The following is a 23,497-nucleotide window of genomic DNA, read 5'->3' as shown; positions in this document are numbered from 1 at the left end:
TTGCTATGCCCTTTTTCGAGGTTAGTATACTGTGCCTCTGTCTAACAGTGACACAGAAGTGATACCCGGGGTAAACCTACGATCTCCCGTCCACTCATCAAGATTCCTCTTGAAGAGAGTCAATGAGGGACTCTGCCTAACCTGGACTGGGATTTTATTCCAGAGTGAAGGGAGCCTCTGGGTTATGAATCTGTCCCTCCAGCATGTCCTATTTATTTCAGTGCTGAGGTTCAAGTCTTTCGAGTGCGTAGCTCGATGGGATTTGGATTTTCTGAGGTGCAGCATGTCCATTAATTCCAGGTTGGACATGACTTTATACGTCAGGCACAGATCACCTCTGAGCAGGCGGTATGCCACTGAGTAGAGCTGGAGTTTCTTTAACCGGGCAACATATGGCATCTGTTTGAGCCCTTTGATCCTCTTGGTGAGGTACTTTTGGGGTCTTTCCAGTTGCTGCAGGTGTCTGGTAAGGTACATCCCAAAAGGGGCATTGTACTCAATTCTTAGCTCTATTCCTCTATCAGCTACCACCTTTTCTGTTATTGATGTCTCCTCAGCATTCTTTTCTATTCCAATTCATCCAGACAATCAATATCTATTCACGTTTACCTGTATAGGGCAGCAATACAGTCGGACTCGCTTGCCTTAGGGATATGTTGAATCACCCACACTGTTTTCCAGAGAAATGAAATGGGAATTGGACAAACTGCAACTGCCTTGCAAATCCACACTAATACAGTACATAGATTATCTTCTTGTAGCTTCTAATTCTTTGTCTGACTGTCAGACCGATACTAATGTTTTACTGACTAAGCTAGCTAAGTTAGGTTTTAAAGTAAATCAATCTAACCTTCAACTTTAGCAACCACAGATTCAGTATTTAGGGCATTTAATTTCTGAAAATACACAACATATTCCACCCTCCTGAATCACCACCATTCAAACTGCATCAAGGCCAACAACATTAAAACAACTCAGGGGTTTCTTGGGCTAGCATGCTACTGTAGGCAGTGAATTTCTAATTATGCTGAAGTAATAAAACCCTTGTTAGAATTACTTAAAAAGGACACTCGTGAGGCACTTCCCTGGCAGCAAAGTCATGAACAAGCTTTTGTTCAGTTAAAGTCTCTTTTGACTCCACCAGCTTTAGGATTGCCCGATTACTCTAAGGTATTTTACTTTTTTTGTTGCTAATTCAATAAGGTAGCACTGGGATTGTTATCTCAAAAAAGGAATGATGGTTACAGACCAATTGCTTATTGTAGTACAAGCCTCGACCCAGTAGCAGCTGCCCTTCCCTCTTGTCTGAGACCGGTAGCAGCAGCTGCCCATTTGGTAGACATGGCAGCAGTTATCACTCAGGGCCATAATACTTTTAGTGTAGTACCACATTCTGTTGAGGCTTTGTTACTGAAAACTAAGACACAATACTTGCCTGCTTCCATGCTTTCTAAATATGACCTTGCATTGATTAATAGCCCTTCTTTGCAAATCATTAGGTGTCCTCCTTTAAACCCTGCCTCTCATATTCTGACTGCTGATGAGGGAAAACCACGATTGTGTTTGTGTTGTTAACAATGTGCTTCCTCCTAGGCCTGATTTGTGGGATACACCACTACAGAATCATGACCTTATTCTGTCCGTTGATGGATCTTGTATACAATGAGAAGATGAGCAGTTAACACCCGCTTTCTCTGTCTGTAGTAAAGACTCTATTTTGTTAACTGGACAGTTGCAATGATGTCTCAGCTCAAGTAGCAGAGTTAGTGGCTCTCACAGAGGCTTGTAAGTTAGTAAAGAGCAAACATGTCACAATTTATACTGACTCCCACTATTGTTATGGTGTTGTTCATGATTTTGGGGCTTTGTGGTGGGAGCATGGATACCCAACTTCTGCTGGGACAATCATAAAAAATGCTATTTTTGTTCAAGAACTGTTAGATGTTTTGCTCCTGCCAGCAGAAATTGCTGTTATAAAGTGTGCTGCTCATAAGCCTGACTCCACCTTTGAAACAATAGGAAATACTTTTGCAGGCAGAGTGGCATGACAGGCTGCCTTTTTAAATCCTGTTCAGACTTCTTTGTTGCAGCCTTTAAAAACTGATGATGTATCTGTGTCATTAACTGATGTGTTGCATTTCCAAAACCAAGCTGAAGACTCTGAAAGGGTAAGGTGGATTCATGACAGCTGCTGTCATTTCCCGGACTCACTTTGTCACCATCTGGATGGAAGGTTAGTAGCCTCTTGAGTGTTTTTACCTCAAATGACATGGGCTTATCATTTGCCATCCCATATGGGGAAAATGCATTTTTAAAACAACTTTTGACAGCTTGCTTTGCCCCTTATCCTTCAGAAGTCATTCAGTATCTTGTAAACACTTGTAATATGTCTTTCTTTTAATGTGTCAAAATCTGTTACTGTTCCCACGCAGCATATTAAAAAACTATGAGGACCTTTTTGAAGTATTCAGTGGGACTCTGTTGAATTACCGCCAAGTGCAAAGTTTAAATATGTATTGGTTATTGTAAACTTTTCTGGTTGGTTAGAAGCTTACCCATGTGTAAAAAAATGATGCTGCTACGGTGGCAAAAAAGTTAGCGTATGAACTAGTACCCCAATTTGTGATTCCTTGTAATATACAATCTGACAGAGGCATCCACTTCACTGGCCAAGTGGTGCAGCATCTTTTCAAAATATTAAATATCAATCTTCAAGTTCACTGTCCCCATAGGCCTCAGGTTTCAAGAATGATTGAGCAAGTTAATTAGATGTTAAAGACTGAATTAGCTAAACTCACTGCAGAAACAGGGTTGAAATGGCCAGAAGCCTTGCCTTCAGTGTTATTTACACTCTGACTTGCAATTAGTGCACCTAGAAAGTTCTCTCCACATGAAATCCTCATGGGAAGGCCCATGAGAATGCCAGCCACACCCTTTCCAACTAGTCTAGAATTGCAATTGTGCTGTTTGATTATTGCAAGACTCTTATTTCAGTTCTCTGGCACTACCATTCACAGGTACTCTCCACCCAGATCCAGCCTGATCCAGACATGACACATGATGCTCAACCAGGTGATTGGGTGTACATTCAATCCTTCTCCAGGAGAAATGCTTTGCAGCCTCGATGGAAAGGCCCTTTCCTGGTCCTGCTTACCACAGCTACAGCCATTAGACTTGAAGGGTCTCCAACCTGGATCCACATCTCCCATGTTCAAAAAGCAGTCCCAAATGAAGGAAATCAACCCATTCCATTCAACTCTGCTGCTGAGGCCTTGTCAGATGATGAACCACTCTCTTCTCATACCAGATGAAAAAACAGAGAGTTGGAAGAAAGATGCGATGACTAATGTTAAAAGACCAGTGGAGGAGGACATTTCCCTTGAGTCAGGTGACCAAGTGCCACTCATAGGACACAGACAACATATGCAGCCAATGGAGAATTTGTCATCCAGCAACAGCAGCGAACTAGTCATCACAAACCTCATCTGTGCCTGGACATCTGCGAGAATCAATTCTGACCCTGCCCAGCCCACTCTTCCTGTGTGATTGCTGCCTTGAAAACTGCAACCATTATTTTTGTTGTGTTGCTACACTTCTTGATTCCTGCAGAGAGTGTAAGTACTGTTCATCTTTTTTTATAAGATAGTGCACAGATTCATAGCACTTAAGCATAAACAAAGAGTCATAAACTGGCATCCTTCATTTAATACATTTAATGCTATTCTCCAGACTTATGCAGTGACATTCAATTGGTATTCCATCCTTAGTACTTCCTTTGAATGTTTCAGAGACTCGACAGGCATTACTAAAAAGGGGAGGAGTGATAAAAACAAGAACTAAACCTATAGCCCTCCCACTGCAGGATAATTTCAAAGTATTTTTTTGTTTGCAGCACAGTGGTACCTGAACTGTGCAACATAGCAGAAGTAATATCACATTGATTTGCAAGCCATGTAGAATTAAAACCAAAGGAACATTGTGATGGGCCCTTCACAGAATGTGACTCATGATGATCCTATTTATGAAATTTCGAATAGTTTTAGCCCATTTAGGCACCCAACAATAAATAACAAAGACTCAAAGCCATATGTATATGCATTAGAACAAGGTTATTCTTTTGTTTGTGGGAAAAAGGCCTACAGGTAGCTCACAAGCAATTGGGATGGCAGCTGTTTTGTCAGATTTGTTGTTCCAGCTATTCGACACACAACCGATTTGCCCAGCAGAAAGATCAGGAATATCAGGGAGACGCAGACTATAAAAAATCCAGTTGGTAAAACTGATGCATCTTGGATTTACCATCATGATTTAGAAAAATCAGCCTTTAAAGGGCTTTCTCATATGGACATGGGTGACGATGTTATTTCTGGGGCTGGTATACTTCCTGCTTATGGAGCTCCAAAAGCAATATGGGAGCTACGAAAGTTATCTAAGCTGTTAGAAATACTCAGTAATGTGACCTTTGAATCTGTAAGTTTAATAACTGTGGACCTGAGTGCTGTGTGTGCTGTGGTGTTGCAGAACTGAATGGCGCTTGACTTTGTGCTTGCATCATAAGGGAGTATGTGCATGCTTATGCACAAAGAATGCTGTACATTTATTCCAAATAACAAGCACGCTATATGTAGTCATTTGGAAATTATCCAAAAAGTTGCTGAGCTATCCAATACCAAGGAGGCGGATATCTCTCAGTGGGCATGGCTCGCTAACTTATTTTCTGGATGGGGTGGTGGTATTCTGAAGTTTATCATGCTTATTGCTATTATCATTATAATCTTATTTTTGCTTCTATTTTTAGGCAACGCTTTAATAACTAAGCTCATTGCATCTTGATAGTCTATTGCATTGCAAATGTACATGTCAGTAATTTTGAAAATATGCCATTTACCAAGTGTACTGATGAAGGTTTTGTGGAAAATAAAAATGAAAAAAAATTTTTTTGAGGAATTTGGCAAAATGTATGAAAATATCTTTGGTCTCTGAAAAGTAGTTTCTGGTGTGATGCTTTCTCAGCATCAAAGAGATGATTGTAAAGGTTGTAAAGGGTTAAATGCATGTGTGTGTTAGGCTGGTCCACATGAATGTAAAGGTATCCTGAAGTCATGGAAAAGTACTGGGAAGAAACTTCTTGAAGTGGCGATTACCTTCACTTGACGCACTGTTTCTTACTAGCCATATACCAGAATGGAAACTTATTCCTTTTTAGAACAAAATATAGATAAATATAAAATATATTTTCTACTGACTTGGCATTTTCCTATTGGATATAGGATAGTGGTCTAATAGATGAAATGTACTGTCTTGCTATATTACTGGATGCTAACAGTGGTTTCATAGATAAAATGTATTACTTAGATAAGATTTTCTATATATTATCTGAGAAATCCTTTGTTCGGGGAGACATGACTTTCTGAGTACTGTCTGAGTACTGTCTCCCGCACGTGTGTTTTTCTATTTTAATAAAAGACTTATACTTTGAACTGCCAAGAGACTAAAATATTTATTTAACAACATTACCTTAACACTACTTACCTGCAACAGCAGATGTCCATATTTCACACTATCTCAGTAGCAGCACCACCCACCATCCCACTTATTTTATATATGTATATAGTTCAGTGGTATCCAACTTTGTTGTGTTGTTGGTTCATTTTGGTTATTTGTCTTGTTTTTTTTTTGGCTGTGAATTTGGTTAATTTCAGGCAATTATTGCTTCTGGCCCTTCTTGGTTCTTCCTACTCGGTAATAAAAGTGTGAACAACTGACTTCCTGTGACAGCCAATCCCCATCACACTGAGTCACAGGAGGGAATTCTGAGCTCTGGAAAGCTGCTAGTGTGGGCTTGTACAGGGAGTAAACCTACATGCTGCTAGACAGTGTGAAATTCAAATATCTACTGTTACAGGCATGAAGGACTTAAGCAATTGTACTTTTTCAGTGGGACCAGAATGAAGTTTAGTGGCACAAAATGCATTATGAATTGTTACAGTTAAGGATGCCTAATCATAACTCTCAACTGGCCAGATTTTCACAGAATGTCCAGATTTTTGACTCATATTTTTAGTCTCCCCCCTCATAAAATTTGTTGTTTTCTGGCAATTAATTGATGATTGAAGTTACTAAATAATGACACTTATTTAAGTTTCAGACTTAATATCCTTCAGAAAATGCATGGTAATGCAAAACCCGTTATTTTAGCAACTAAGTTTAAAACAGCAATAATGAAATTCTGTTGCTATTTTTGGGCCTTTGTCCCTATTATTTTTGGCTTTGTCCACATTTCTTGCCTTAAGAGGTTGAGAGGTATGCTAAAACTACAGCTATCCCTCCTGTTTTGCCTGCCTTCGGGAATGTTTTTCTTACTGCTTCTACCTTACCTGATGGTCAGCCTACACAGAAGTACCTGTTTTCTAATGCCGTGGCAGAGCCAACAGTTATTTCTTTATCCATATCTGCTTCTGCTAAACAGGTTATCACTGCTAGCTCCATTGCCCCTGACAAGGATGGGGAAGCAATGGATAAGTTTGGGGTAGAAAATGTATTTTTCTGGTATTCTATTTGTCAGGATTTTAAAATGTCAAGTTTGTATGTTAATGTTATCTTCTGAGAATATGCAGAAATTAATGGTTGACCCTCCTTCCTTCTGAGGTAAAGAATTCATTGAATGCTTCTGTGACAGCTGTTTCTCATGTCACTAAAAATATTTTAAAGTGTTTCTATGATGCAGCTGATTCTGCCAACAGAGTTGCAGCTTCTGGTTGAGATATGAGGAGATTTACTTGGCTTTATTCTCAAAAATGTCCTGATGATATTACATTTGAGATTTTAAATTCTCTATTAGAGAAAGAGACTGTTTGGCCCTTCTGCAGCTAAGGTACTTAAGGAGTGCAATGAAATTGGTAGACTAATTCAAGAAGTGACTGAAAAATTTCAGCCTTCCTTTTTCAGAACAAATAGTAATGTCCCCTTCTCCTCACCTTCCTTCTCCAGTAAGCAATTTAAGCAGCAAGGAGCCAGTAAACATAGCTTAAAAAGTAATGGAAAGGAGGCATTATTAAGAAAGGAAAAACTCTAATAATTAAGGACAGTGCAATCAGTTGGCATGACTGTCTGCCTGCTCAGGCTCCTCCCCTCCTGGCAGCATTTCCATGTCTCTGACACTTCACTAACCCTTGTGGCATCAGATCATCTCAGATAGCTGGGTTCTGTATGTAATCCATTGGGCTACACTTGGCAATGGGAATTCCTTCTCCTTTTCTAAGGGATTCCCTCTTATCCAGGTGACAAGAACTCTCTTTCTACCTCCCATCCTGAAACACATGATGGTTCAGGGAGTTATACAGCCTGTGTCCCCTAAACTCATAGGAAAGTTTTTTTTAATCAAAAAATTGTCTAGTTCACAAAACAGAAGGATCCTGGAGGCCTGTGTGATGATGTGAAGTAGTGCCAACTGTGCCAGAGGACGTAGGGCAGTACTTGTGTAATACATGCCAGCATAGCTAGCTGGGGTTTTTGTAAATAATTATATGTCATTTGAATATCAAACTGATTTGTACAGATGCTTGTGTTAAAATGTATTTGTAAGGTTGCTTGTATTAAAAATGTATCAGCAGTGGGTCCTGCTAGACTGAAAAGAAATATAAATGTACATCAGACTGTATTGTTGTAACTGATAAAATGTATACATTTTTACATAGGATACCGTAAGGGAATTGTTTAAGCTCAGCCCAGCTAACCTTAAGAAAAATAGCCTAAAATTAAATGACTTGGTTTAAGCCATAAATATTTTATCGCACAGGTCTGAATGCTGCCAGAGAAGAGCTTGTTAATTTCTGCAGGAAGGGTGGAAGTGTTGAAATTGTTTTACAATTTCCAGATGCTGTAATAAACCTTAGCTAAATTTCTATGTGTGTATTGTGACACATCAGTGTGGGATACTGAATCAGTTTCTAGTGAGGGGATAGTGGGAGAACCACAGAGTCAGGTGACCTGATGTGATGTCATTCTGTAGCCAGCACTGAAATTGTATTTGAATACTAGTGAGAGGCGTGAGGTGTGTACTCTGTTTTTGGACCTGACAAGACACTTATCCACTTTCATCTTGCCTTGCTTTAGTAAGAAACTAGGAAACAGTAATTAATCAGTCAGGTAGACAAATATAGTGAGATCAGCTAAATGTATTTTTCTGTATCTGTCTGAGTCTTTCCATCGATGTTGTTTTTTTATATTTCCTGTGATTGAAATTCTGGTGTTTATTGTAAATAGATATTCAATATTTTCATGTTTTCTTTATTATTTATTATTAAATATATCTAAACCTTTCGTTGTGACTGATCTTTTAGAAAATATTTAACCTTTAAGAATACTTGCATTTATTTAGGGGCACTGTGATCCAAGTTCCTGAAAGGTTTGCTGCTTGGTTAAATACTACCATTTGTATAAGTATTAGTTTTACTAAGTGTAATTTGGTACCCTGGTAAGAGCCTTAAAGTAGCTGGTTTTGGGTGTTCTGGCGGCAGCAAATTTACCTCATAATCTGTGGGGGAGATAGCAGAGTGGATAAACAGTGCCAGCCTTTCCCAGGTTTGTGTGTGTGTGTGTGTGTGTGTGTGTGTGTGTGTGTGTGTGTGTGTGTGTGTGTGTGTGTGTGTGTGTGTGTGTGTGTGTGTGTGTCTGTGAAAATCAAATCTCACAAAGAGTGTGTCACAGCTACTTTGAACAGGGACACTGAGAGCACTGATTTCATAGAAAGGGTGGTGGTGGACATGGTTGGAACACCTGGCTAAGGACTCAGCTCTATAGTGGTCAGTGGGGCCTGGAGAGAAAGCTCAGCCCCAGAACTGGAGTGTGAATTCCCTGTGTGCTCTTAAGGGAAATTGTACTTGGTGCAGAGAGCTGCATCTGAAAATACTGTGTGTGCCTATTTTTCTAGCAGTGAACGTTCCCCACCAGTGTCAGTGGTGAGGATTGAGGCTCCTTGATCACTGTCCCAGAGGAGGGACATCACAGTCTGCACTGGATCTTTCTTTTCTAAGCCCTTATGTAAAGATTTTGAAGTTTAAAATGTTATCTTTTCAGCTGGATCTAAAGGATCTTTAACAACTATGCAGAACCTTCTACTCAGAGTCTGAGTTTTCATATCAGCTTTCAGAAGTCTCTGATCCCTTCTCACAAAATGATTTTCCTCATTTGCTTCTGGTTCTTTTTGTAGTCCTCTGTCAAAGTACATTTGACATTCATTTATGCTTATCTGCCTTTAAATCCCCCTTCTAACCATCTTCAAGTTAAACAATTTTTGAATTTGGATGTTACATACTCTTCCATCATAGAAGCAGATGGCTCCTTCTTGAGATCTGCACTTTGTGCTTAAGAAGTTTGCTTTTGCTCCATTTGAACCAGTTTGAGAGAGAATTGAGTTTTTTTAACTTGAAAGATTGTTTTACTCACTGCTTTGTCATCTGCAAGGAGATTATGTGAGTTAAAGATCTTAACTCTACCTTTCTTTCCACAAGAACAGGGTTTATTTGAGAAAAATATCCTACCTTTGTTCCTAAAGTGGTCTCAGAGTTTATTTTAAGCCAGAATATCAATCTCCCAGTTTTCTTTCTTGAGCCTAAGAACAATGGAGATAGGATCTTTTCACACTATAGATCAGCTATTACATAGATAAAACTGGAGCCTTCAGGAAAGCTAATCAGCTGTTTGTCTCCTATTAAGGTAAAAGGAAAGGATAACCATTTTCAAACGACCATTTCTAGGTGGTTGTCTCATGTTATTGCCTTTTGTGATACTCACCATAATAAGCCACTTCCAGGCAGCCTTACAACCCATTGCACAAGAGTTTTGTGGCTTTCTGGAAAGGGGTGAAATCTAGAAGCATTCTAGAGATGCCAGCGTGGTCCTAGGTACATGCTTGTACAAATCACTCCAGATCCAGAACACTCTTTGCTAGGACCATTCTTCAGGAGCTCCTGGAATCTTAGTTTATTGGCCTCCTCCCCTTTTCCTTTTTCTTCCCTAAGCTATGGTAATCTACCCACATAGCCTAGGCTATTACAAAAATTATCTATGTTTGAACATAGCACAGTCGTGGAAGTAAGATTTACCATAACAGTAGATGTTCTAATAAATCACTGTTGCAGTAGCTTCCCCCCTCAAGGCCCCATGTTTTGCTGGTAGTCTTTTGCTGTTGTTAGAGTGTAGATTTCTTCACCCCTTTTTATTTATTTACCTTTTGGCTTGTTTTGCATTGTTTTTTGGGGCTCTTCCCACTCTCCTGGACAAAAAAATAAATAAAATGCTCTGAAGCCTCTCCCCAACTGTATCAAAAATGTATTATATGGGGCTAAACACCAATGTACTTGCAACAACAGTGAAGTTGTGTAGCTTGCAACCTGTGACATAAATGAAGCATACTATGATGGTAAAACAGAAAATTATCAAAGAGATTGTATGAGCATGTGCCAGCAATCAGAAACAATGGTATTTTAAAAATAAGAATTGTACCAATTTTAAGATGTTTTCTTTTGTTGTATTCTATCAAATTGATTGTGCAATTTTACAACAAGGGGATGTAAATTACTTACTGAAAATAAAAGAAGCTTATTGTTCATTTAGATTAGGGAATAACCTGTTTGCTGGCCACAATGGCACTGTTAGTATTAAGTATATTAAAAAAAAACATCAGAAATATGAGACTTCTGGTGTAATTGGTTAATTTTCGAACGTGACTGTGACTTGGGTGTTTGTCTTTTTAAACTGTTCTATAATGACTTCTGTTATTCTGAAGTATTTGATTATAGAGACAAAAGAGCTACACTATTTCCAGTCCGTGATTCCTTATTTGGAGAGACTTTGTTTGTTTATTTAAAATATATTTTTGTGTGTGTGTGCGTGTGTGTGTGTGTGTGTGTATTTATATACATATATATATATATATATATATATATATATATTTATATATATATATATATATATATATATATATATATATATATATATATATATATATATATATATATATATATATATATATATATATATATTTATATAATATAATATAATATATATATATATATATATATATATATATATAGGTGTGTCAGATCGATGATGGCAGAGGAATATACCCTTTTCATTGGGGATTGTGTGATCTTGGAGTTGGAATATATAATTAGCAGGGGATATTGGGTCACAGGAGGGCTTGCCCCCTGTAAAAAAATGATGTTTTCTTTATTTCTTTTTTTTTTAAGTTTTATATATGCTAAAAATTAATTATTGGTGCATGTGTAGTAGTGTGTCAACATGCATAATGCTGATCAATTTGATTCGACATTACTCATGACAACAAAAGTAGTGTTCACCAAATTTAAATAGATCCATATATATATATATATATATATATATATATATATATATATATATATATATATATGTATGGGTCTGGTTCATTTTGCCGAAAGCACAAATCGCTGAAAACTAATTTCGCTGAATTTCATTTCACCTAAAATAGTAGTGGCAGTGTATATGCCCTTTTCCCCACTGTAGTGCAATCCTGGAGTTAGAATATCTAGTTGGGGGGCTATGGGGGGCACAGCCTCAACATTATGGGGGTGTGGGGGGCATAGCCCCCTAACTAGCTTGAATTATACTATGCACTTTCTGTTGAAAGGGTGATTACTTTTTAATCAAACTAGGTGGAGGGCTACACCCCCCACACCCCTTCAACTATATATTCTAACTTCAGGATTGTTCTACAGTGGGGAAAAGGGCATATACACTGCCACTACTATTTTTGGTGAAATTAAATTCGGCGAAATGAGTTTTGTGCGATTTGTGCTTTCGGCAATTTGGTCTTGGTGGAATGACATTCAGCGAAATGTGCTTTCGACAAAATGTACCAGATCCATATATAATTTTATATATATATATATATATATATATATATATATATATATATATATATAATATGATATTACAGCAAAGTTGAGTTTAATGTTAATTTTCTAAGCAACATGATATTATAGCAATTATTTTCTTTCCGTCTAGATGATTGAAGCAAAAATGAAGAAGCTATCCTCATTTCCTTTAGCTATTGCTCCACCAGTGGCAGATGATCTTCTAGGAAGCGTTCCATGGTTAGAAAACTCAAAAAATGAAATTCAGTACCTTAAGGTAATATATATACTGCAAGCATGTAAGAAAAGATGTGCTGATCCAGTTTTATAAACAGAGAAGCCTCCTTGCTATGTACATTCATTTAACTGAGGGAGAATTATGCAACTTTGAATGATATCGTCATTAAGCAGGAGTAGTAGCACAGCTGGGTAAACTAGGGTTCACTGAAACTGTCTAAAAAAATAAAATTGCCTTCACAAATTTGTAAAATTCTTCACTGCTGTTGATACAGAGTTGGTTATAAGTCTCAATGTACTTTCCATTTAAATAAATACTTAAACTGATGTTGTCTTTTCCATCCATCCTCAATAGATTGGGTCTTCAGATCTGACTGGATCCAACTTTGGGCACTCTACAGATTTCTGGATCCAAGGCATAGCCTCTTCTCCTTACCCATAACCTCCTCTGTAAACTGATTTATCTCAGATCTCATTTGCCGCTTGAACATTACAGACATGGATCTCATGGCTCAGTGAGTGTGAAAGGTTTAGGTGGAGGTAAGTGACTTCCTTTATTTCCTTCTTTCTTTGCCTTGATGCAGGATAATCTCTTTAATGTCTTTCTATTTGCCTTTTTTTCCTGCCTGATACAGTCTCTCTCTCTCTGTCTTGTTAGGGAGTTAGTGATTTTTCGTTTTTCCTATTGTAGTTTGTTATTACTTGTAGCTTTAGTTTTAGTTTTTTAGATTGCATCTATTGGCAGCTTACTGTAGTATTGTGAAATTTTGCAGTTAGTTACTGCTGCCTTCCTTGGTGTTTGGGGCTGTTAACATTCAGGATGACAGACAAGCCATTAGGCTTTAAGAAACATGTCTCCTGTGGGTATCAAATACCTGTCCAACACACCCATTTTAAAATGTATTGATTGTTTAGGAGCCAGACACCTGGAAGGCGATTGCTCATCCTGCTTTTAGATCCAGAGCTTTGACCAGCAGGTGATCCAAACTCACTTAAAGGGGCTTCTCCCAGCCACTGTTGAGGGAGTCCACCCCTCCCTTTCTTCTTCTTCTTTTTCTTCCTCTTCCTCTCCTTCTCCTTCTTCTTCTACTTCTTCTTCCCACTCTTCAAACAAAGCCATCAAAAAAATCAAAGATGAGAATTCTAAAGAAAAGGAAAAAAGAAAGACAAGGAATGGGAGAAAGAGAAACATCAGGAAATAGAATACTCCAGGATAGGTTCCCTTGATTTGTTGGGCCCTTCAAGGACTGGCTCCTAAACTTTTCAAGCCATCAGATCCAGCCTCAGTGTGGAAGCCCAGCAGGGTCAGGTCTCACAGTCCTCCATTCCCATGGCCCAAGTTATCCTCAAAATATGTTAGTCCCAGGCTGAAATCTTCTTTCTTGCAGGAGAGATCTTTCCAAAGGGTGTCCATTTCGCATCCTCATCTACGTTCTCTTCTCTGAGATTGGTGCAGTCATCCAGGAGCCTGTCTGAGGCAAATGTTGACAGAATGACGAGGAAGTTTGAGGAACCAGATCCAGCTGGGGCTTCTCCCAGTCCTAACATCTGTTGAAGTGCCTGGAGTTGTCCATACCTCTCCACTAATTCTGACCACTGGATTCAGTGCCTTGGTTTTGAGTGGACCCTGAGGAATGTCTGTAGCATATCCTAAAGTCTGGATCTTTTAGACTCCAACTAAATTTCTGGTCTCTTTGACTTTGACCAGTTTGGACCTCGATGGGTCTCAGAGCAAAGGGGTCAATCAGCACTTGGCGTTGGGGTCAACTCTGAAGCTTTTGGATCCATCCATCTCTCTCGGCACTTTGACTCTCAACAGCTTAGCTCTGATATTGCCTTCTAAGCAGAATTGAATGGCTTCTCAGAGATTGCCTTTGTTGGGTTTCTCAAAATTACCAGGGCTGCTTCGGGACGTGTCTCAATGTTTGCATTCAAAACCTTTGACTGAGTACTCTCACAGTCTTGAAAACAGGCATCCTTTCCCCACTAGGATCTGTCCCTGCCCCCGCCCCCATAGGTTTCTTTGGGTCCTCTCTCTGCTCTTCCTGTCATGTCAGGACAGCTAGTCTATCAAAGCCTTGAGGCAGTCCACATCATGGACTCCCCATCTGTTTTGGAGTTTTCTTCAGAACATTTCACTGGGGAGGTTCTCCAAAAGCATGCATGCAAAAGCAGGCATGAGGACTCCCCTCAGGAGTTCCTCACCAAAGATTTTATTCAGGGGGATGAATTCCTCAGATCCCAACTTGAAGACATCTCCTTTGCTGAGATACTGCAGTTATTAAGGTAGATCGAAGGAGGTGGTCCACTGATGCTCCCTAACACAAAAATCTGTATTCTTCAAGGCTTTTGGAGCTTTCCCATCAACTTCTTTGGTAGTGCGTCTCCACGATGAACTGGTAGACCTGGTTTCAGAGTGGGTGTGGAAGGTTCCAGTTGTGATTGAACCTATCCCCTGGAAGCTCAATAAGATTATTGTTTCCCCAAAACACAGGCCTTTCTGGAGATAGGGGCCAGTGGTAGACTCCATTGTGGTAGTAGTGGCCACCAAAAAGGAACTCGCTGAAGAGAGCTTTATTGTCCAGCATCCTAACAGAGAGTCCAGGGTGTTGGACAGATTTGGAAAGTAGCTATATGCTTCAGTGACCTTCGTTCTCAGGGCAATTAACTACTTAGCTCATTTATTATGCTTTCAGAGAGACTTGATAAAGGAATTATCCAAGACCCTCTCGTGGGTCCCTATCTGCATAAGACTAAAAATCAGAGAATACACATTTGGTTGCCTCATCAAATGTGCCTGCGTGCCTTATTTCTAGTGTGGTTGATGCCATGTCATAAATCACAGGCATTGCTGTCCACCAGCATGCCTGGATTAATGTCTACAGCTTTGTGGAAATCTCAAGATATCCTTTATTAATGCTCTCTATGATGGGACAACTGTTTGGGCCTAAGGTTAACTCATTCAAGCATGTAGTGTCATTTTTGTAAACTTCCAGTTAATACCCATAGCTGCTTATGGCATCCAGAACTTTTTTAGGAGTCTGGCTTCTTTAACTAAGTGACTCACCAGCTAATAACAGATAACACTAGAAAGGGCAAGGAGTAATTAACACAATAACACTAAGGCTGTTAACTTAAGTTGTACTGCAGTAAAGAAATTAATACTTGTTTGACACTTACTATTCATACTGTGATATTTATGTTCACATTTTCATAACTGAAAGAGATGCAATTGTTCTTGAGAGCTATAGTGTGAAATGCCATGGTGAAACACAGGGAAATTAATTTTCAATATCCATTTATATTGTACTGGAGATACTGCTAGATATTCTTAATATTGATCACTCCTGTAGTAGCCTAAGCTATATGGGAATTCCTCTCAACTATCCAGATTTTCAAAGAATGTCCAGATTTTGGTCTCATAATTTTGGTCTGTTAACCAAACTATCAAAACCATCAATAAAAAACTAGGGTCACTTTACAGAATAAAAGCCTTCCTAACCCCTCCAGCTAAAATTGCCATAGCTCGCTCTCACCTTCTTTCAACCCTTCTGCATGCATCCCCTCTACTCTCGAATTTGAACAAGACTATCCTTAACAAACTCTCAATTTGCTACAACCACATTGCCAGGTTTGCCACTGGGCTGCCTTTTAGGACACATCATTGCATCAATCTAAATCAGCTTGGTTGGCTTGAACTACCTAGCCTAATCCAGTATAACCAACTGATTATGGCCTATAAAATCCTCTGTAATCCGGACAATACTCCTGCACTTAAAAATATTATCACCCCCTATAACAATCCTAGACCGCTTCGATCCTCTAACAAACTACTAATTCAGACTAGCAAAATTAATAACACAGCTGGTGATTCTCTCTTTGCAAAGTCTGTAAGTAGATCCTGGAACTCACTTCCAGCTGATAGTACCTTACTTTCCACCTTAGGTCAATTTAAAACTAGACTCAAACAACATTTGTCACTTAACTGGCTATGTCAATGTATCAAGCCTGGCTAACTCAAATGTGTAAAAATCTGTTAACCAGTTTACTGTGTAATTTAATTTAATCCTGACTTGTGCTCAGGGCTAACTTTAACCTGTGGAACTTGTTTAACTTGCTTACTTATGTAATCTCTGTAAATAATCTGTAATATGTAATGCTGGTATTATGTAATGCTGTATCTGCTTACCCTTGGAGCTTTTCTCCCCGGGCCTCCGCTGAAAATGGACATGCATCCAGTCGGACTATCCCGGTCAACAAATGTAAAATAAAATAAAAATAAAAATAAAATTTTAATAATATTTGTGGTTTTCTGGCAAATCAATAAGGACTGAAGCCCTAAATAATAACATACATTTGAATTTCAGATACATATCCTTCAGAAAAATTATATTAACACAAATCCTGTTATTCTAGCAACTTCCTAACTGCATACATAAATTTGGTCTTTGATTCACTTTCCTGATTGCATTAAATTATATTCCTTGTATAATACAGCACCATGTGGCAATGTGTTTTAAATTTGTAGTTTTGAACATTTTTGCAGTAAGCAATGAAACATATGGTATAAAACAATAATGACAGAACTACCCATTTCAGAACATTTCAACCATAAAAAGCCACTCAGACTTCCATCATTACAATCCACCAATGTCAGTCAACATGCACAGTCTTTGCAGAAGTAAATGGCATCCAAATAATTTCACGTCAGAGATCTGTAACTGTTGAACAGGTTGAGTGTAATATCTAAAAATTTGGAACTTGCTAACCTTGAGTAATAAACATTACACATTGCACATTGAAAACAGATTTAGCAAAAGCAACAGTAAACGTCTCTTCCCTTGATCATAGCATCATAGGAGGTTACTAGACTATTGGCCCTGAGGCCTTTATAAACCTAGCCAAGAGTTTAGCCCATGTTTAGTCAAGTCAGCACCTGATGCCCCGGTCCAGCAGGGACACAGGTGGAATCCCAGGGGTATATTTTCTGTTTCCCATCCAGTTATCCAGATTGCACTTAAAATGGGGTAAAGAGGTACTCTGCTTGATAGGGAAAGGGAGTCTATTCCATACATGGACACAAATCTGTCCTGACAACAAGTCCTGTTGATGTCACAGACCAGGTTGAGGCCGCGCGTGTGAGTTACTCGAGTGGAGCTTGACTTGCAGATATGCAGCAGTCCCATCAAGGTGGGTCCATGATCACCTTTAATGCCAGACAGAGGTCACCTCTGAGGAGTATGTATGAAACTTGAGTAGAGGGATAGGGCTTTTAACCTATCTGTGCATGGTAGATGTTTGAGGCCCTGTATTCTCCTGGTGACGAACCTCTGTGGTCTCTCCAGCTGCTGAAAAGGGCGTCATACTCAATAATGGGCCTTATAAGGAAAGAATACAGGGATGTTATGACCTCCTTGTCCCTGGATGAGATACCCTTAATTATGAGGTGGACCATGTAGAAGGCTTTTGATACAACGGAAGCAACATGGTGGTCAAAAGTCAGGTTGCTATCAACCTGGGTGCCCAAATCCCTCACAACTGATTACGTGCTTAGGACATTGTTATTAATGTGATAATTTGTGGGGACGTCACTCTCCCCAAAGGGGATGATGATGCATTTTTTGGTATTCAGCTTGAGGCCATGTTTCTGGCACCAGTTATTTGTCTGAGTGAGACCCTCTTGAAAGATTTCTACATCACTAGGGGAATTGATCACAGTACCCATCCTGCAGTCATCTGAAAACTTGGTCAGCCATAGCCCACTGGTTTTAGCCTTCACCTCAGAAAAGTATATCCCAAATAACAGAGGCCCCAAGACCAAACCCTGGGGTACGTCATTTGTTACGGGTCTACTGTTTGAGGTTGCTTTCCCTATTTTGACTAGGTGGGTTCTATCAGTTAGCCAGTTTGCTACCCATCTGGTAACATACAGATTGATGCCTAGTTGAGAGAGTTTATCTATTATGCCCGAGTGGGGAATAGTGTCAAAGGCTTTGGCCAGGTCAAGTTAGACGGTGTGCACCATCTTTTCCTCAATCATGGCTTTGGTGACTGTCTCAAAGTCGTCGACCAAATTTAGCAGACATAACTTCCCCTTGATGAAGCCAAACTGTGTGGGATAAAGTGTTTGGAGGTTGCCAGTGTTCTTGTTAATTAGGTCCATGATAATCCATTCCATGGCCTTGCAGATCAGCTAGTTAGGCTGATGGGTTTATAATTTCCCAGATAGGTGGACACCCCACCTTTGTGTAAAGGGATGACAGTGGCCGTCCTCCACTCAGCTAGGATGAAGCTGGTACTCAGGCTTTGGTTGAATAGGGTGCCTAATGGTACTGCAAGCTCCTGCCTGAGTTCACGTAGGATGCAACCTGGTATGTTATCGGGTCCCACGGAATGCTGTATTTTTTGCCTTTGAGAGAACAGTGATGACCTGTTCCCTAGATATAAGGAGAAGGGGGTAGGTACTGGGAATGTCCTGATTTACTGATGGCGGGACAGGGAGGTGAAGTTTTCACTGAATCTGTCAGCCCGCAAGTTTGCTATATCTGCAGCATTTGTATATGTGGTGTCCTTGACCACCATTTCTGAACAGATCTGGGTGCTTCCTTTGAGGTTGTGGACATATGTGAAGAAGGCATTATGATTGTCTCAAGTAGATGTGGTCAATTTGGACTCAAAGTTTGCTTTGGAGGATTTTACTAGTGCTCTTATTTGCTTGTTGAGGCTAAGGAGACATTGCTTCCAGTTGGACACATTCTCCTTCTTGGTTCTGGGCAGCAATTTTTTTCCTTTTGTTATAGAGTTTATTTATTGCAGATGTCCACCAGACAGGTTTACTATTCCTTGCAGAGGATGATTTAGTCCTGTCGAGCATTCCTGATTCCATGCAGCTATATAAATGCTCGTACAGTGCTTTGGTGTAGTTTTGGATATTGGTGCCAGTTCCTACAGAGGGATAGGGGACTGGGAAGCCATTTATACCATCCCTCAGGAGGCTGTAATCAGCTTTGGAGAAGGTTTTATGTCTGATCCTAGCTAGAGGTGGGTTGGGGAGATGGAGACTTCAAAAGTGACCACTTTATACTCGGATCTTACTATAGAGGATGATACTATACGGATGCTGCAATGGTTACTCATGTTGGTTAATACCAAGTCCAATCTATTATCATCTCTTTTGAGGGTACTGACTAGCTGTTCCAAGACATTTGCATTGACAAAATCAAGGAATCTCTGGGCATCTGTGTTATGGCATGAGTAGTTCTTTCAATATATGTTTGGGAAGTTAAAGTCACCCAGGATCAAGGTAAAGGGTTGAATCTTGATAGAGTCAAACAGGTCCAAGTAGGTGGACTGGGCATCTTGAGTCAAATTTGGGAGCAAGTAGCTAGCTATGATTTAAATAGGGGTCTTGTCAATGGTTAACTGCACCTGGAGTGTCTCCTGTGTATCATACTGTTTGACTAGCCTGGAGGTGTTTATGTCTTTAACGTATATTGAAACTCCACCTCCTTTGACTTTACTGCCCACAGTTTGGGGTCTGCATGTATGATAGGATGAGTAACCAGGTAAGGCTGGGGTTCTCTCTGCATCTTTGAACCATGTTTCTGCGACTGCACAGATGTCAGCATTTTCCAGGGTTAAGAATGCTTACAATGAGTGCAGTTTCATGTTTAGACTCCTAGCGTTTAGCAGCATGACCTTTAATTTGTGTTTTGTTGAAATTTTTATGTTGGTTTTATTGACCTCAGGACTTTTCCTAAAAAAGGCTCTATGGGGGAGGTAAGAGCCTTTGCCAGAAGCCTGAAGCCCATGTGAGACAGATGCAGGCCATCTCTGGCAAAGCATCATGGTCTGTCGATCAAATCTTCCCAGGCTGTCAGGCACTGGATCCCCCTGGAATGACACCAGAAAGTAAGCCAATTGTTAAAGTCAATCATTTTCTGTTTCTATTGCGGCATCATTCTGGGTGATGGCAGAATGCTGCTTACGGCTAGGGACATACCTGCCTGGGACACATAATCAGCAAGCTCAATCATGTCTGTCTTCATATAGTCCAGAGAACTACTTCTCAAGTCATTCATGCCAACATGGACTATGACAAAATCATAACAGTACCTGTTGTTGAGAGACTTGAGTGCATATGTGCTACGGCAGATTCTGGCACCTGACAGACAACTAACCATGACTTTCTCCCTATCCAGCCTAGTGAGAGGCACATCTGTATGTCTCACAATGAAGTCTCCTATGACTAATATGTTGGGTTTATGTTGACGTCTTAGTGGCTGTGAGACACAGATGTGTGGTATGTGGTGTGGGGGGGCTGTGGAGATCGCGTGTGTTTTTGCCTTGGAGGTCTCCTTTGTTTGAGTATGTTTATGTGGAGGACCTCCACATATGTGGGTGTGTGTTGTATAGGTGTGGTTGATGTTTGAGGTGTAGTGATTGTGTTGACAGCCTTTTATAGTGCCAGATATACTGGCTTGAGGGGGAGAGAGCTTGGACTCTAGGTTGCTAATGTAATTGCATCTTTCACAAATTGTGTTCCTAGGTGGTAGTAGTAGATGGCTGTCCATGTACATGAGGCAGTTGCTACACTGTCTCAGGATGCCCATATCAACCAGACTGGCAGGAGAAACTGTAAGAAATTGTCCATCCATATTTCTCAGAATCTGAAGGAGAAAGGCCAGGGAGAGATAAGGGGTGGGCCTAAAGCCCAAGTGCTTAAACTAAAACTAGGAGCTTAAAATAACACTTAACAATTTAGACAGGCTATAAACAAGCAGTAATAAATGCAACAGAAAGGATGCAGTTGAACACTTTAGAGAACAAGCAGCAAGTAGCAGTAAAAAGCAAGATGGAGTAACAGAGTAGTAGGAAGAAACACAAATACAGAAAAATATAAGCAGCTGAATAAAGTGTCTTTTTGTTGGTTGTTTTATTGTTTTATTATTTTTTAAGTGGAAATTTTGAGTTGAAGCTCAAAATTCCTTCAAAATGCACTGAAACTGACATTGTTTGGGAATGCACCCTGATGAGCAGTTTGATAGTTGGTTTAGAGGTGTCAGACTATTGTCTCCTGTAACCAAGGTACAGGGTTTGAGCCTGAGCAAGTTAATTAAATAACCTGTCATCACTAACTAGTGCGTTTTACACACACACACACACACACACACACACACACACACACACCTACCAGAGAAATGCTCATCTTGCAAGTAGCAGTTCCAAATTGCTTATCTCTCATGGTGTAGCAATAACAGTTCCAAATCTTTTAAGGCAGCCAAGTTTTCTAGGTAATGCCACCAGAACACTCCAATGCCAGCTTCTCTAACGGTCTTACAAGGGTATCCAATTATACTGAGTAACATTAATGCTAATACAAATGGTAGTGTTTGACCAATGCAGCAAGGTTTTCAGGAGTGGCCACAAAGTCACCAAATAAATATAAGTACTCTCAAAGGTTAAAATATTGTCTAAGATAGCAGCCACAATGAAAAGTTTAAATATATTTAATAATAATAAAAGAACATGAAAATACTAATTATCTATTTACAATAAACACCAAAGTTTCAGTCACAAGAAATATTAAAAATAACACAGATGAAAAGGTTCACACATTTACAGAAAAACAATACTTAACTAATCTCACTATATTTTCCTGATTGACTAAAGACTTACTGTTCCCTAGTTCACGTACTAGAGCAGGGCAAGATGAAGTGGGTGAGTCATCTTTCTTCCTCAGATTTCAAAAACAGACTGCCCTGAGACTTCTGTTGCATCTAGTATTAATATATGAAATAGCCTTTGGTTACTAACATCTGCACCCATAAATCTTGGGTGATGGACATCTAGGTCATCTGATAAAGGAATAAGTGCACTCGACTGCTTCCAGAGAGCAGCTGTCAGGAAAACATTTAGGAGTGCTGTTAGGGCCTCTCAGAGAAGAGGCCCCAAAAGCCCTGGTTCTGCAGACCACCTCTGGGTGACATCCACCATTACAAATCCTGCCTTTGCCACAGGGACTGTATCTCCAGAAGTGTTGGGAATGAACCCTTGTGAGATGCAGCACCTAAGCTTCTTCCCATCCTTTTGATTCCTTAAAAGGCCTTTTGAGAGGTAGGAAACTTGATTCCTACAGCAAACAGAGGCTTAACATCTTGTTCATTCCTGGAAAGTGTTTCTTTCACATTGGAACTGAAGACCATTGTTCCATTATAAAGGGTATTGACAAAGGACATTTTTAAATGTTACACAAAATAACAAAGCTGCATCCAAGAATGTTTTTTTAACAGTAATGCCAGTGCCCACTCCTCTAGAAGCACCTTTGGTGGCATTGGAAATAAAAAGCATTGAGATGCTTGATAAGAACTGAAGGGTAGCCAGCTGCAAGTTAAGATATTTCTTCTGCTCAGCAGATAGGATTCCTTGAATAGATTTGTTGAGCTACTTGATCAAATCTCTCTGAAAATAAGTTACATGTGCTAGATAGTTCAGCTCTCTGATGGTGATGGTCACTGAAGCATAAATGCTCTTCTCAAACTTCCCCAATGCATGAGACTCCCTGTTTGGTGTATGGACAATTGAACTCTCTTCTGCAAGTTCCTTTTTGATAGCTGCTGTTACCACCATAGAATCTATGGCAGGGGTCTTGCTCCACTGGGACAATATTGTCAGCTCTGATGAAGACAAACTGGATTGGACAAAGAGCTAGAAATTGGTGAGGTGAAGTAACCAGTCCCATGCTCCAACTAGGACTAGGAGGATCCCCAGCTGGATCTGTGTCCTGAGAAATGTTCTCATCATGCTTTCCATGTCAGCTTGGAAAGACTTCTAGAGGATCTGACTGAGTGGAAAAAGGAAGCAGAGGAGGAAGGCCTTGAAATCCAACAGTAGGAGGATTAGTGATCTAAGCCTGTGTAAACCGGGCTCTGGAGAGAATCAAGGGACTGGGCGAGGTAAATTATTGGATCTGATGAAAATCAGTTCTGAAACTAGGTCTGGGTCTGAGGATTTTGCATCTTTAGAAGCTGGAGCCAAAGAAGGGGAATGATCTGGAGACCATTTCTTTAAATTTTTAGGTTTTTCCTTTCCTTTTCTTTCTCCTTTTTATTTTTCTCTTTAGATTTTTCACTGATAGCATGGTCAGCTTGCTTCTTAGAGAATGGAGATGCAGCAGAAGGTCCAGAGGCATGAGAAGGTTTACTTTCTCCCTCAGAGGCAGGAGAAGTCCTTTTAACACTAGCTTATTGCCATGCTCCACAATAGTTCTATGCCCAAAAGCTTCACAGATGCTACACTCTACATTCAGGTGTGTAGCACCTAAGCAATAAACAAATTTCTGGTGTACATTGGAATTTGGCAAC

The 23,497-nt window shown here is 39.8% G+C and overlaps 1 protein-coding gene across 1 annotated transcript in view; it reads left to right on the top strand.

Annotated features, from left to right (window-relative positions):
• Positions 1 to 23,497, top strand: part of SLC9C1 (solute carrier family 9 member C1) — a 3,253,894-nt gene that overhangs the window by 2,716,747 nt on the left and 513,650 nt on the right. The window contains exon 19 of the mRNA XM_044066060.1: positions 12,049 to 12,174. Within this exon, the coding sequence (XP_043921995.1) occupies positions 12,049 to 12,174 (126 nt within the window). The remainder of the gene's footprint in view (positions 1 to 12,048; positions 12,175 to 23,497) is intronic.

The sequence above is a fragment of the Protopterus annectens genome, chromosome 3.part0 (assembly GCF_019279795.1).
Source record: "Protopterus annectens isolate FY-2018-M chromosome 3.part0, PAN1.0, whole genome shotgun sequence".
In the NCBI taxonomy this organism is placed as follows: domain Eukaryota; kingdom Metazoa; phylum Chordata; order Ceratodontiformes; family Protopteridae; genus Protopterus; species Protopterus annectens.
This window is presented reverse-complemented; position numbering and strand designations above follow the sequence as displayed.